The following is a 12,917-nucleotide window of genomic DNA, read 5'->3' on the forward strand; positions in this document are numbered from 1 at the left end:
CTATCATCTAACAAAATACCAAACCCTTAAAAATAAGACTGGAAGCAATAATTGGTTGTAGTTTACCGAAAGTTAGTTTCTATGTGTCCATCCAAGCCAGGATTTTTAACATGCAATGAGCCACACCAGTGCCCATCAAACTAATAGCATGCAGCGAAGTAAACGAGATTCAGATGTTTACAATCTGATGTGAGTTTCTTAACTAATACTTGTTTATTAGTTCTCATATATCCTGAATGTTTCTTGGCATGTAATTACCATATTTCAGACAAATATAACATAATATAGTTGAAGATCATACTATCAATATACTGTTTTCCTCTTTTCAAGGAAGAGATAACACGAGAAAAATGAACCACAACAACTTAATTTAAAGTTGGATTCTTTAAGAGTTCATTTTGAAATAAGGCTGAATATGAAGTAAGGATGACATACATACACTAAGAGTTCCAACTATTTCCGGATCCATTAAATTTGAAATTGAAGTTCAAATTTCTTCAATCACCATGAATGGGGAATCTGAAATAAGGATGACATACATTTAAGAGTTTCAACTCTTTCCGGATCCACTAAATTTGAAACTGAAGTTCAAATTTCTTCGATTAACATGAATGGGGAAATTCCGAAATGTATTGACCGTGAATCCTCGGGCTAACTGTCTCAGATTGTCAGTGATGCCGAATTTCTCAAGATCCGAGAAAGGCAATGAGGCACTGAGAAGAGTGATGGAGGGGATCTTCTTAGTAAGGGACTTAATGCGGTGGTCAGCAACGGCTTTGGCCTCGGCGGCAAACTCCTTGGACCGCGTCTCGGAGACGATATTGGCGATCCTGGTGGAGGTAGTCAGGATTTTTGAGTCCTTTTGGCGGCCTCTTCGGCCAGATTCTTTGTCTTCTTCCATATGTCCATTTGATCGAATCAATTCAATTACTTGCCTGAATTTCTATCGAAATCCCGAAATCAATACTCTCCTTTTCGATTTTGATTCTTCTAGGTGACGACAATCATCAACTTGACCTCTTTCAAAATCTGAATCATCTACAGCCCTCAAATGTATCCATTTTTGTTCCCTCTGCCTCTTTCTTCCACCTCCATTTCTTCCGTCTGTTATTTAAATAAATAAGGATTTTAGCTATCATTTTCTGTTAATAGTTTTCTATCAATCGTTTTCTAAATAGGTATTTTATGAATATTTAACTAAGTACAGTGGATTTTCTTCGTAAATAAACAAATAGAGAATTTATTATTTTCTACATGCATGCATATATTGTGCTAGCTATTGTTTTATGACTATTTAACTGGATCAAATATTTTTCTTCTATATTGTTTGTTTTTTAAATAAACATATACAGAAACCTAGCTATAATTTTCTACATGCTTATATTGTGATATATAAATTCCTCGTCCTCCTCGTCTTTGTCTCCGCTACTAATAATATACGTAATATTATAGTCATATAAACTCTCCATATTCGAATTGAATCATACTCATCATCAATATGATCTCTTTCATAATTTGAATGATCATAATCATCCACAACTTCAAATTTATACATCTTTGCTCCATCTCCCGCTTTCTTTCACTTATCTTTTTTTAAATAAACAAATAAAGAATCTATATAATTTTCTACATACATATATTGTGCTGTTTTTTATGACTATTTAACTAATTAAGTATAATTGATCAAATGTTTTTCGTACTATCTCTTTTATAAACAAAACATATCAAGAACATATCATTTTTTTATCAATCGATTATATCTACCATTTTCTACATGCATATATTGTGATAGTGATAGAGTTCTTTTGCCATCGTCTCATACATGAAGTCCAAGGTATATGGCGCAGAAGTATCAAAATGCCATGATGATTTGTAGACCATTGGTTTATCCAAACGTTTTCTTGACCCTCACTTGACACTTAGTGACATGAGATTTCTCACATGCTTGATCACTACCCTAGTCAGACCGTGTATGATAGACCGAATATTGTGAACAATATGTTTAACATTAGATTGGACAAATTGATAAGTGATATGAAAAAAGAAAAGTATTTTGGAGAGGTTGTTTCAGGTACGTACACATCTTATTTTAATGTGTAATGTTAACTTCACTAATTTATTTGAGTGTAGTCTTATATACAATCGAGTTCCAAAAGAGAGGATTGTCGCATGCACATATCCTGATTGTTTTGCATCCTAAAGACAAGTGTCTAATTGTAGCACAAATTGATAATATTATCACAACTGAATTACTGTACCTTGAGAAAGATAAGACATGATATAGAATTATTGAAGAATATATATGATGTACGGTCCTTGTGGGCTAGCTAGACCTGGATCTCCATGCATGGCAAATAAAAAATGCTTATAATATTACCCTAGACCATTTTGTGGACAAATTGAGATGGATCATGAAACTTTCCCATTATATACACGAATGGACCATGGAAGGGTTGTTGTTAAAAACAACATAGAACTTGATAATCGATACGTCGTTCCATACAATAGAGATTTAATAGTTAAGCATCAAGCCCACATAAATGTTGAATGGTGCAATCGCTTAAAATCAATAAAGTATTTATTCAAAATACATTAACAAGGGTTCGGATAGAGCAAGAACCTTAATATTTAGTAACAATCAGAATGAGGAACCATTAAGGTTCGTGCTTTATCTGAACCCTTGTTAATGCATTTGAATAAAAAAAAGTATTGATCTTAAGCTATTGAGTTTGGAATAAATCACTATATGCTTGGAGAAAACATAAACGATGTCATAATGTTGGTCAACTATCATATGCGCACCCAACTAGTGGAAAACACGATTATTTAAGGATGTTGTTAGGGTGCTATTGATTTTGAAAACATTAGAAAAATTGATGATATTGTATACCCATCGTATAAATGAGCTTGTTATTCTTTAGGCTTACTTGGTGATGATAGAGAATGGAATGAAGCGATAAAGAAATCTTCTATTTAGGCTACAGGGAGACAAATTTGTCATATATTTGCTACACTCTTAATTTATTGTGAAGTCGTAGATTCTGCTATGTTATGGACTAATAATTTTTATATACTTACAGAAGATGTAATAATTATTTTACGAAAAACATGCAACTCTAGGAACCACAATTCAGATCATAGTCAAGTAACAAGTCATGCATTATTATGCATTATTGTAGATAGAAGAAATACTTCAAAGGGCACGCAAATCTTTGATGGATTTTCATGGGATGGAGTTACCGAATTTTAATTCCTTACATGAACTTGGTAATAGTCTGGTACATGATGAATTGCATTGCAATAGATATGAATTGTATGATCAACATAAAAATAATGTCAAACATCTAAATGAACTTCAAATTGACATTTACAACTGTGTGATCGAACCAACTTTGAATAAATTAGGAAATTGTTATTTTGTCTATGGACATGGGGCACATGTAGAACTTTTCTGTGGAAAAAAGTGATAAATCGGTTGCAGTTTTATGGCCGCATTGTACATGTGGTAGCAAATTCTTGAATAACATCATTATTATTATTACCTAGTGGTTGAACATCCCATTCTAGATTTGTTAATCTGTGTAAACTGGATTCGGAGGCTGTATGTGATATCAAGCATGGGACTGCAAATACTGAACTTTAAAAAAAAAAAAAAAAAAAAAAAAAACATCATTAATTATATGGAATGAGGCTCCTATGGCTCATAAATATTGTTTAGAGGCTTTAGATATGACTTTGAGAAATATAACGAGTTTTTGTGATACAAAAAATGTTGATAAATTCTTTGGTGGGATAACATTGGCATTGATTGGTGACTTTTGCCAAATTTTGATCGGGGTGTATTAGAATATAGAAGAAGATTGTATTGAATGCTATTGAATCGTATCTTTGAGTTACATAGGTTATGTCTAATATATAGACATTAAATTAAACTTGTAAGGAAACTAATATAATAATATAATATTAATATTATCACAATTTATCATATTATGATAATATTTTACAGTTATATTATATTATAACACCCCTCCTCAAACTTAAGATGAAAAACGCTTAAAAAACTTGAGGTTGAAGACAATCGAGATGTTAAAATGTTGATGATGTATTCTTCAAGCTTCAGAAACTCGTAAGTGTTTAAATCCATCAAATTACTTGATGATAGTGTGTTGACAGAAGAAAACTAGCAAAGAAAGTAAATCTCATGGGCATTGAATGCTGGGTGAAACAACAACCGAGAAGAAACTCCGAAGTTACTCGTGAATCTCAAGATCCATCCAATAATGGGATTACAATGTGTTGCCTAAAATTAAAAACCATCGAAGAAGGTAGTCCCATGGGAATAAAATGTTAGGTAAAACAACACCTAAAAATAAACCCATCCTAACAGAAGAATGGTAGTTTATTGACTAAATAACGTCAATAAACACATATGATTGGATTAAGACCAATAAAAATATAGGCATTTACTATTGGGATAAAGCAACAACTGAAAACAAAACTCAGAGATTGTGATTGGCAAAAAAAATAAGATCATCAACAAAATTATTTGAAAAAATATATATTATTAAAATATAATAATAATAAATAGAGCATTATTAGAGCCTCCATCAATGACTAATATAACTATTGATGGAGACATCAAAAGACTAAAAATGAAACCTCTCACCGAGAGAGCTCTGATACCATATTAGAATAAGAAGAAAGATTGTATTAGAATGATATTGAATTGTGTTTTTGAGTTACATAGGTTAGGTCTAATATATAGATATTAGATTAAACTTATAAAAAAGCTAATATAATATTTATATTATCATAATGTGATAATATTTTACCAACATATTATATTCTAACCGGGTGATATTGTTAATTCTTGCATAAAACAATCTTTTTCTAAATGCATGTATTGTGCTATTTTCTTATGAATATTTAACTAAGTACAGTGGATCAAATGTCTGTTTTTTAAATAAACAAATAGAGAATCTATTATTTTCTAAATGCATTTATTGTGCTAGCTATTGTTTTATGACTATTTAACTAAGTATAATGGATGAAATGTTTTTCTTCGTACTGCTTTTTTTTTTTTTAAATAAACATATAAAGAAACCTATAATTTTCTATCTATCATTTTCTACATGCTTATATTGTGATATAAATTCATATAAACTCTCCATATTTGAATCATACTCATCATTAATATGATCTCTTCAATAATTTAAATAAACAAATAAAGAATCTGTCATTTTCTACATACATATATTGTGTTGTTTTTTATGACTATTTCACTAAGTATAATTGTTCAAATGTTGTTTTGGTACTCTCTTTTATAAATAAACATATAAAGAACATTTCATTGTTTTATCAATCGTTATCTATCATTTTCTACATGCATATATATTGTGATAGTGATAGAGTTATTTTGGCATCGTCTCATACTGGAAGTCCAAGGTATATGGCGCAGAATTATCAAGATGCCATGACGATTTGTAGACCAGTGGTTTATTCAAACGTTTTCTAGACTCTCACGTGACACTTAGTGACATGAGATTGCTCACATGCTTACCCAGACCGTGTATTATAAACCGGATATGGTGAACAATGTGTTTTACATTAGACCGGGTGCATTAATAAGTGATATTAAAAAATAAAAGTATTTTGGAGAGATTGTTTCAGGTACGTACATATCTTTATTAATTGTGTTTGAGTGTAGTCTTATATAGTGATGATAGAGAATGGAATGAAGCGATAAAAGAAGCTTCTATTTAGGCTATAGGTAGACAAATTTGTCATTTATTTGCTACACTCTTAATTTATTGTGAAGTCGTAGATTATGCTATGTTATGGACTAATAATTTTTTTATACTTACAGAAGATGTAATAATTATTTTACGAAAAACATGCAACTCTAGGAACCACAATTCAGGTCATAGTCAAGTAACAAGTCATGCATTATTTTAGTTTGAAGAAATACTTCAAAGGGCACACAAATCTTTGATGGATTTTCATGGGATGGAGTTACCGAATTTAATTCCTTACATGAACTTAGGTAATAGTCTAGTACATGATGAATTGCATTGCAATAGATATGAATTGTATGATTAACATCAAAATAATGTCAAAGTTCTAAATGAACTTCAAATTGACATTTACAAGTGCGTGATCGAACCAACTTTGAATAAATTAGGAAAATGTTATTTTGTCTATGGACATGGGGCACATGTAAAACTTTTCTTTGGAAAAAAGTGATAAATCGGTTGCAGTTTTATGGCCGCATTGTACATGTGGTAGCAACTTCTTCAATAACATCATTATTATTACTTGGTGGTTGAACAACTCATTCTAGATTTTTTATTCCGTGTAAACTGGATTCGGAGGCTGTATGTGTATCAAGCATGGGACTGCAAATGCTGAACTTTTACAAAAAAAAAAATATATATATATATATATATAAATCATTATTTATATGTAATTAGTCACTTATGGCTCATAAATACTATTTTGAGGCTTTAGATAGGACTTTGAGAAACATAATGAGTTTTTGTGATACAAAAAATGGTGATAAAGTCTTTGGTGGGATAACATTGACATTGAGTGGTGACTTTTGCCAAATTTACCTTAATTCTAAAAGGTGGTTAGGGACATTGTTAATGCTTGCATAAAACAATTGTGAAAACATTTTCGTATTTTCAAGTTGTTGCAAAATATGCAACTTTTAATGGGTTTGGTTGAGGAACGCAATAAGATCAAAAACTTTGATGATTAGTTGTTGGCCATCGGAGATGGTGTGTAAAATTCAGTTGAATGCGACTCATGGATAAAAATTCCGAACGAGTTGTTATTGGAGCGTGTTGGTGACGATAATATGACTTTGGTTAATGGTAACTACCCAAATTTCACCACACATTATGATAATGCTAACTATCTGTAGGAGAGAGCTATATTAAGGCCAACAAATGAGGTTGTTGAAGTTGTTAATCAGTTCATATTGTTGGAATTAAACTAATTCCATTAATTAAATGGAAATAATATTTGGGCTAATGAAATTCACACCAAATTCAAATGTGAATTAAGTGTGAAATTAATTCAAATGAAATTCACATGAAATTCAAATGTGAATTAAAGTGAAATTAATCCAAATGAAATTCACATGAAATTCAAATGTGAATTAAAGTGAAATTAATCCAAATGAAATTCACATGAAATTCACATGAAATTCAAATGTGAATTAAGGTGAAATTTCATCCAAATGAAATTCACATTAAATTCATTGTGAATTAAATTTGTTAATTGTTACCACTAACATAAATGTCTTGAATGAGGCAATTAACAAATAGTGTTAATTGCTATTGTAACTACAAAATATTTATTGTAGGATGTAACTTGCAAAGATGATGAAAAGGCAAGCAACGATAACCGTTGGATGAATGGATGATGGATTAGTGACTGTTGGATTAAAGAATCGATTATGAGTTTAATTTTCAACTATAAATATCCCTTCACATTGTATTCCTCTCCACACATGATCTTATAACTTCTCACTCTAGAATTCTAAAAGTCTTTCCTTGTTCTTGTGAGTATTTATTGTTAGTGTTCTTGTGAGTGTTCTTCGAGTTTCTTGACTCGACCATCTCTGTGCGAAACCCGGTGATTGTGATTCAGGTACTTTTGTCTAGTTCGTTGTTGTAGTGGTTTTTCTGTGCTAAATTATTGCAGGTTCCGTTGTACCCTGGGAAGTAGCCACCGACGAAACTCTCTAGCACAAACGGGAGACGGTGAAACTGTTTTAAGGGAACTGTGATTTCACAGGTCTTGGAGCAAACGAGAAGACATTTCTTCATCTCATTACATAATCTATTGTATCTGTTCTATTATCATTTTATTGTATTCATATATTATTTACGTGTAATTTTTACGAGATAAGATTACCAACAATCTTAAAACAGTGTCAAATATTACTTATCTCAGATTCTTACACGTTTCTAGTTTTGTACTTCTAACATGAGGATGTCGGTTCCAGCTAACCATCTGGATAAGCCAGAAAAGTTTGATGGCTCAAACTTTGAGAGATGGCAGTAGAAGATGTTATTCTACCTCACGGCCCTAAGTCTTGCGCGATTCCTCACGGAGGATCCTCCCACTCCCAAAATCGATGAGCCAAACGTGGCTTCTTCGTCGGATGCAAACGTGCATCCGAAAGTTGATGTGCAATCGGCTTCGTCCATTGATGCTTGGCACCATTCAGATTTTTTATGTAGAAATTACGTGTTGAATGACTTATCAGATTCATTGTACAATGTGTACAATGAAAAGAATACGGCCAAAGAACTATGGCAATCTCTTGAACGTAAGTACAAAACAGAAGATGCGGGTGCAAAAAATTTATGGTCGGTCGATTTTAGGACTATAAAATGGTAGATTCAAGACTGGTCATTAAACAAGTTCAAGAGATCCAAGTTATTTTGCACGAAATGCATGCCGAGGGCATGAATTTAGGAGAAACTTTCCAAGTGGCGGCTATTATTGAGAAGTTGCCACCGTCTTGGAACGATTTCAAAAATTACCTTAAGCACAAGCGAAAGGAGATGAACGTAGAAGAATTGGTAATTCGTCTACGCATTGAAAAAGAAAATAAAAGCGTCTCAAAGAAATACTTTAGTCAACATGTGGCTAAAGAAAATATGGTTGAACATGGTAAAGACAAGAAGAAACAAAATTCTTTTGTCAAAAACTGGAACCTTAATCCTAAAGGAGGAATTTATGAGAAGTTCACAGGCAAGTGTTTCAATTGCAATGGCATGGGCCATAGATCTTCCGATTGCAAGAAGTGGAGAAGAGTTCGAGAGGCTAACTTGACTCAAGGATTATCGGACATGGATCTATGTGCGATGATATCTGAGGTTAACTTGGTGGGGGTCTAATCCACGAGAGTGGTGGGTTGATAAAGGAGCTACAAGACATGTTTTCTCCAACAAAGAAGTATTTTCAAGCCTCGAAGATGTGAAGAATGGTGAAAAGTTTTTCATGGGGAATTCTGCCACTTCTAACATACAAGGTGAAGGAAAAGTGGTGTTATGGTTGTCTTCAGGGAAATATTTAACATTGACTAATGTTTTGTATGTTCCGGAGATTCGAAAAAATTTGATATCCAGATCTCTTCTAAGTAAGCATGGTTTTAGAATTGTGATTGAGACGGATATAATTATTTTATCCAAAGGTGGAATGTTTATAGGTAGAGGTTATGCTACTGATGGACTTTTTAAGCTAAATGTAATGGCAGTTAAGCCAATTATGAATGAAAAGAATAAGTCTTCAATTTATTTGTTGGAGTCTTCCATTTTATGGCATGGTAGACTAGGTCATATTAATTATGATTTGATGCATCGATTAATAAAACTGAATAGTATGCCTACATTCGAAATGGATAAGAAACACAGGTGTGAAATTTGTGTTGAAGCGAAATTGACGAGATCATCCTTTCGAAACGTTGAAAGAAGTAATAGACCGCTTGATTTAATTCATACAGATGTGTGTGATTTAAAAAGTACATCAGCACGTGGTGGAGGAAAACACTTCATTACTTGTATTGATGATAACACAAAATATTGTTATGTGTATATTCTTAAAAGTAAAAATGAAGCCATAGAGAAATTTACTCTCTATAAAAATGAGGTTGAAAACCAACTTGGTAAAAAGATCAAGGTGTTAAGAAATGATAGAGAAGGTGAATATGAATCACCTTTTGCCGAGCTATGTGCTCAACATGGTATAATCCATGAGACGACAACACCTTATTCTCCTCAGCAAAACGGTACGACTGAGAGGAAAAATAGAACATTAAAAGAAATGATGAATTCACTTCTATTAAGTTCTGGTCTACCACAAAACATGTGGAGAGAAGCTATTTTGACAGCTAATTACCTTTTAAATAAGGTTCCACGAAAGAAGCTAGATAAGAGTCCATATGAATTATGGCATTAAAGAAAACCATCATATGAATACTTACGAATGTGGGGGTGTCTAGCTAAGGTAGCCGTACCATTACCTAAAAAGGTGAAAGTTGGACCTGTTAGGATTTGTATCTCCCAAATCAGACCTGCTTGAAACAATCTGTAAAAATGTAAGAAAGAAGAACACAAGAACACACAGATTTATAGTAGTTCACTCAAATTGAGCTACATCCACTTCAACCACCACCAGATTTCACTATGAAGAAGAAGAAGGAATACATAGTTTTTGACTCACACTTTATCTCTCTAGAATTTTATCTTAACCATGTAAACCCTTAATAATCACATATTTATAGGGTAAACATTCAAGTAATAAACCTAAATAACTCATGGTCAGGCCCAAGCCCAAAACCAAATATAAACTCAATAAACTCTAATTAATACTTGTAGAGTTTATTATAAGTGTAGGCTTCATAACTCAACAATCTTCCACTTGAAGACTAATTTCATCATCTCTCAATCGGTAGCGGCTTTCCATCTGGTGTCTTAACGAAGAAGACCAACTGAAGTTGCACACAACTTCAGTTTCTCATTTGTCATAGCTTTCGTCAGCATATCAGCTGGATTCTCACTCCCGGGAATCTTCTCAAGAGCTAATACTCCATCTTCTAAAGCTGACCGGATGAAATGATAACGAACCTGTATATGCTTCGTTCTTCCATGATAAACAGGATTCTTTGCCAAATGAATGACACTCTGACTGTCGCATCACAACACACTTCCCTCGTAGTCTTGACCTAATTCTAGCAAAAAGGGTTGTAACCACGTCATCTCCTTAGCAGCTTCTATCATAGCAACATACTCTGCCTCACAACTAGAAAGAGTAATAATCTTTTGCAATTTTGAAACCCAACTGATTGTAGTACCTCCCAGAGTATAAATATACCATGTTGTGATCTTCCTACTATCAGCATCACCACCATTATCAGCATCAACATATTCTTACTTTTGAAAACACAAAGAGAGACCCATACTTCCTCTTAAGTATCGTAGTATCCACTTTACTGCTTCCCAATCTTTTCTACCCGGATTGCTCATGAATCTGCTAACAACTCCCACTACATGTGATATGTCTGGTCTTGTGCAAACCATCTCATACATAATACAACCAATGGAAGAGGCAAACGGAACAGTTGCCATGTAATTTTTCTCCTCCTCTGTTAAAGGTGACTAATCTTTAGATAGTCTGAAGTGACTAGCTAAGGGGGTAGTAACTGGTTTTGCATCATACAAGTTGAACATGCTAAGAACTTTCTTCACATATTCTTCTTGTGAAAGCTTGAGAACTTCTCCATCCTTGAAAATTCTAATCCCAAGGATTTGTTTTGCAACACCCAAATCCTTCATTGCAGACTCCCACTTAACTGATTCATCAGATTGTATTGCTTCCTCATAGCATTCAGGTTCACCTCTATCTGTCAACAAGATATAGTTTAGAGATGGAGACCACCTCTCAACTGGTTTTCGATTCCTTGACGATCTTCTCAACTGTATAACCGGTGTTTGCTGATTTACATCTGGGGCCACGTTCTTAACAATTTCATCTTCAACAACACATTGTTTCTTCGACAGTCGTTATATATTCAGCTGAAAAATCTCTCAAATCGACTGTACCAGTCTCTTCTAACTTGGAATCACCATCTGGTGTCTTCCCAACACAATCTTTGTAGAGAACCTGTTCATTGAAGATAACATTTCTGCTACAAATGATCTTCAAATTTTGATTATCTCAGAAACGATAACCAAACTCGATATCACCATAACCAATGAAAAAACATTTATTAGACTTTGGATCAAGCTTGCTCCTATCACATTCATTAATATGAACATATGATAAACAACCAAACACTTTCAAATAAGAAATGTTACCTTTTATTACTCCAGGCTTCTTCAAGAATTCTGAATTCAAGAGGAACAGAGGGTCCCCTGTTTATCAAATAGGCAGCAGTATTTATAGCTTCTGCCCAGAAGGTTTTAGGCAGCCCTGCATGCAATCTCATGCTTCTAGCACACTCGTTCAATGTTCGATTCATTCGTTCAGCTACTCCACTCTCTCGAGGCGTTCGGGGAACCGTCTTCACCATACTGATCCCATTCACAGCACAATAGTCTTTGAAATCTGAATTGATATATTCACCTCCGTTGTCGGATCTCAAACACTTAACTTTCTGATTTGTTTCATTTTCAACCAAAGTCTTCCATTTCTTGAAAATAGAAAATACTTCAGACTTGTGCTTCATAAAATATACCCATACCTTTCTTGTCGAATCATCTATAAACGTCACGTAGTATTGTGATCCGCCAATAGAAGAAACAGGTGCAGGTCCCCACACATCAGTGTGTACCAACTCTAGCCTTTCTTTCTTGAGCTCCTTCCTAATCTTTAAGAAACTCACTCATTTCTGTTTTCCAAAATGCAGTTTTCACATAACTGATGTTCAACAGACTTCAGGTCTGGAATCTGTCCATTCTTCAAAAGAATTTTCATCCCTTTTTCGCTCATATGGCCCAACCTGCAATGCCATAACTCACTGTTCTTCGAGTCATCAACTACAGTAGCAACTGATTCTCTGTAAGTTGAAGTCGTGTATAACGTTCCAGTTTTGTGACCTCGAGCAACAACAATTGCTCCTTTAGTCACCTTTCATGCACCATTTCCACAACTGAAATTGTGACCTTCTTCATCAAGTTGTGTAACAGAGATCAGATTGTGCATTAAACCTGGAATGTGTCTCACCTTATTAATCTTTCAAACATAACCATTTGTCATCTTCAATTTGATGTCCCTCATGCCAACAATATCTAGTGGCTCAGCAAGATATACTTTCCCACAGTTTCCAGCCACATAATTCTCCATTAATTCTTTGTGAGTAGTGGTGTGGAAAGACGCTCCTGAGTCCAAAACTCATGAAT

The 12,917-nt window shown here is 33.7% G+C and overlaps 2 protein-coding genes across 2 annotated transcripts; one reads left to right on the top strand and one right to left on the bottom strand.

The window, feature by feature from the left end:
* Nucleotides 1-413: 413 nt before the first annotated feature.
* Nucleotides 414-1,099, bottom strand: LOC124942933. The gene is made up of 2 exons (XM_047483506.1): nt 890-1,099; nt 414-853 (listed from the first exon to the last, which is right to left on the bottom strand). Exons 1-2 carry the CDS (start codon nt 899-901, stop codon nt 551-553), a joined length of 315 nt encoding a protein of 104 aa, XP_047339462.1. The 5' UTR covers nt 902-1,099; the 3' UTR covers nt 414-550.
* A 6,977-nt stretch (nt 1,100-8,076) lies between these two features.
* On the top strand, nt 8,077-8,915 carry LOC124921318. The gene is made up of 2 exons (XM_047461958.1): nt 8,077-8,341; nt 8,413-8,915. The coding sequence occupies exons 1-2, from the start codon at nt 8,077-8,079 to the stop codon at nt 8,913-8,915; spliced, it is 768 nt and encodes a 255-aa protein (XP_047317914.1).
* The last annotated feature ends 4,002 nt before the right edge of the window (nt 8,916-12,917 follow it).

The sequence above is a fragment of the Impatiens glandulifera genome, chromosome 1 (genome assembly GCF_907164915.1).
Source record: "Impatiens glandulifera chromosome 1, dImpGla2.1, whole genome shotgun sequence".
NCBI lineage: Eukaryota > Viridiplantae > Streptophyta > Magnoliopsida > Ericales > Balsaminaceae > Impatiens > Impatiens glandulifera.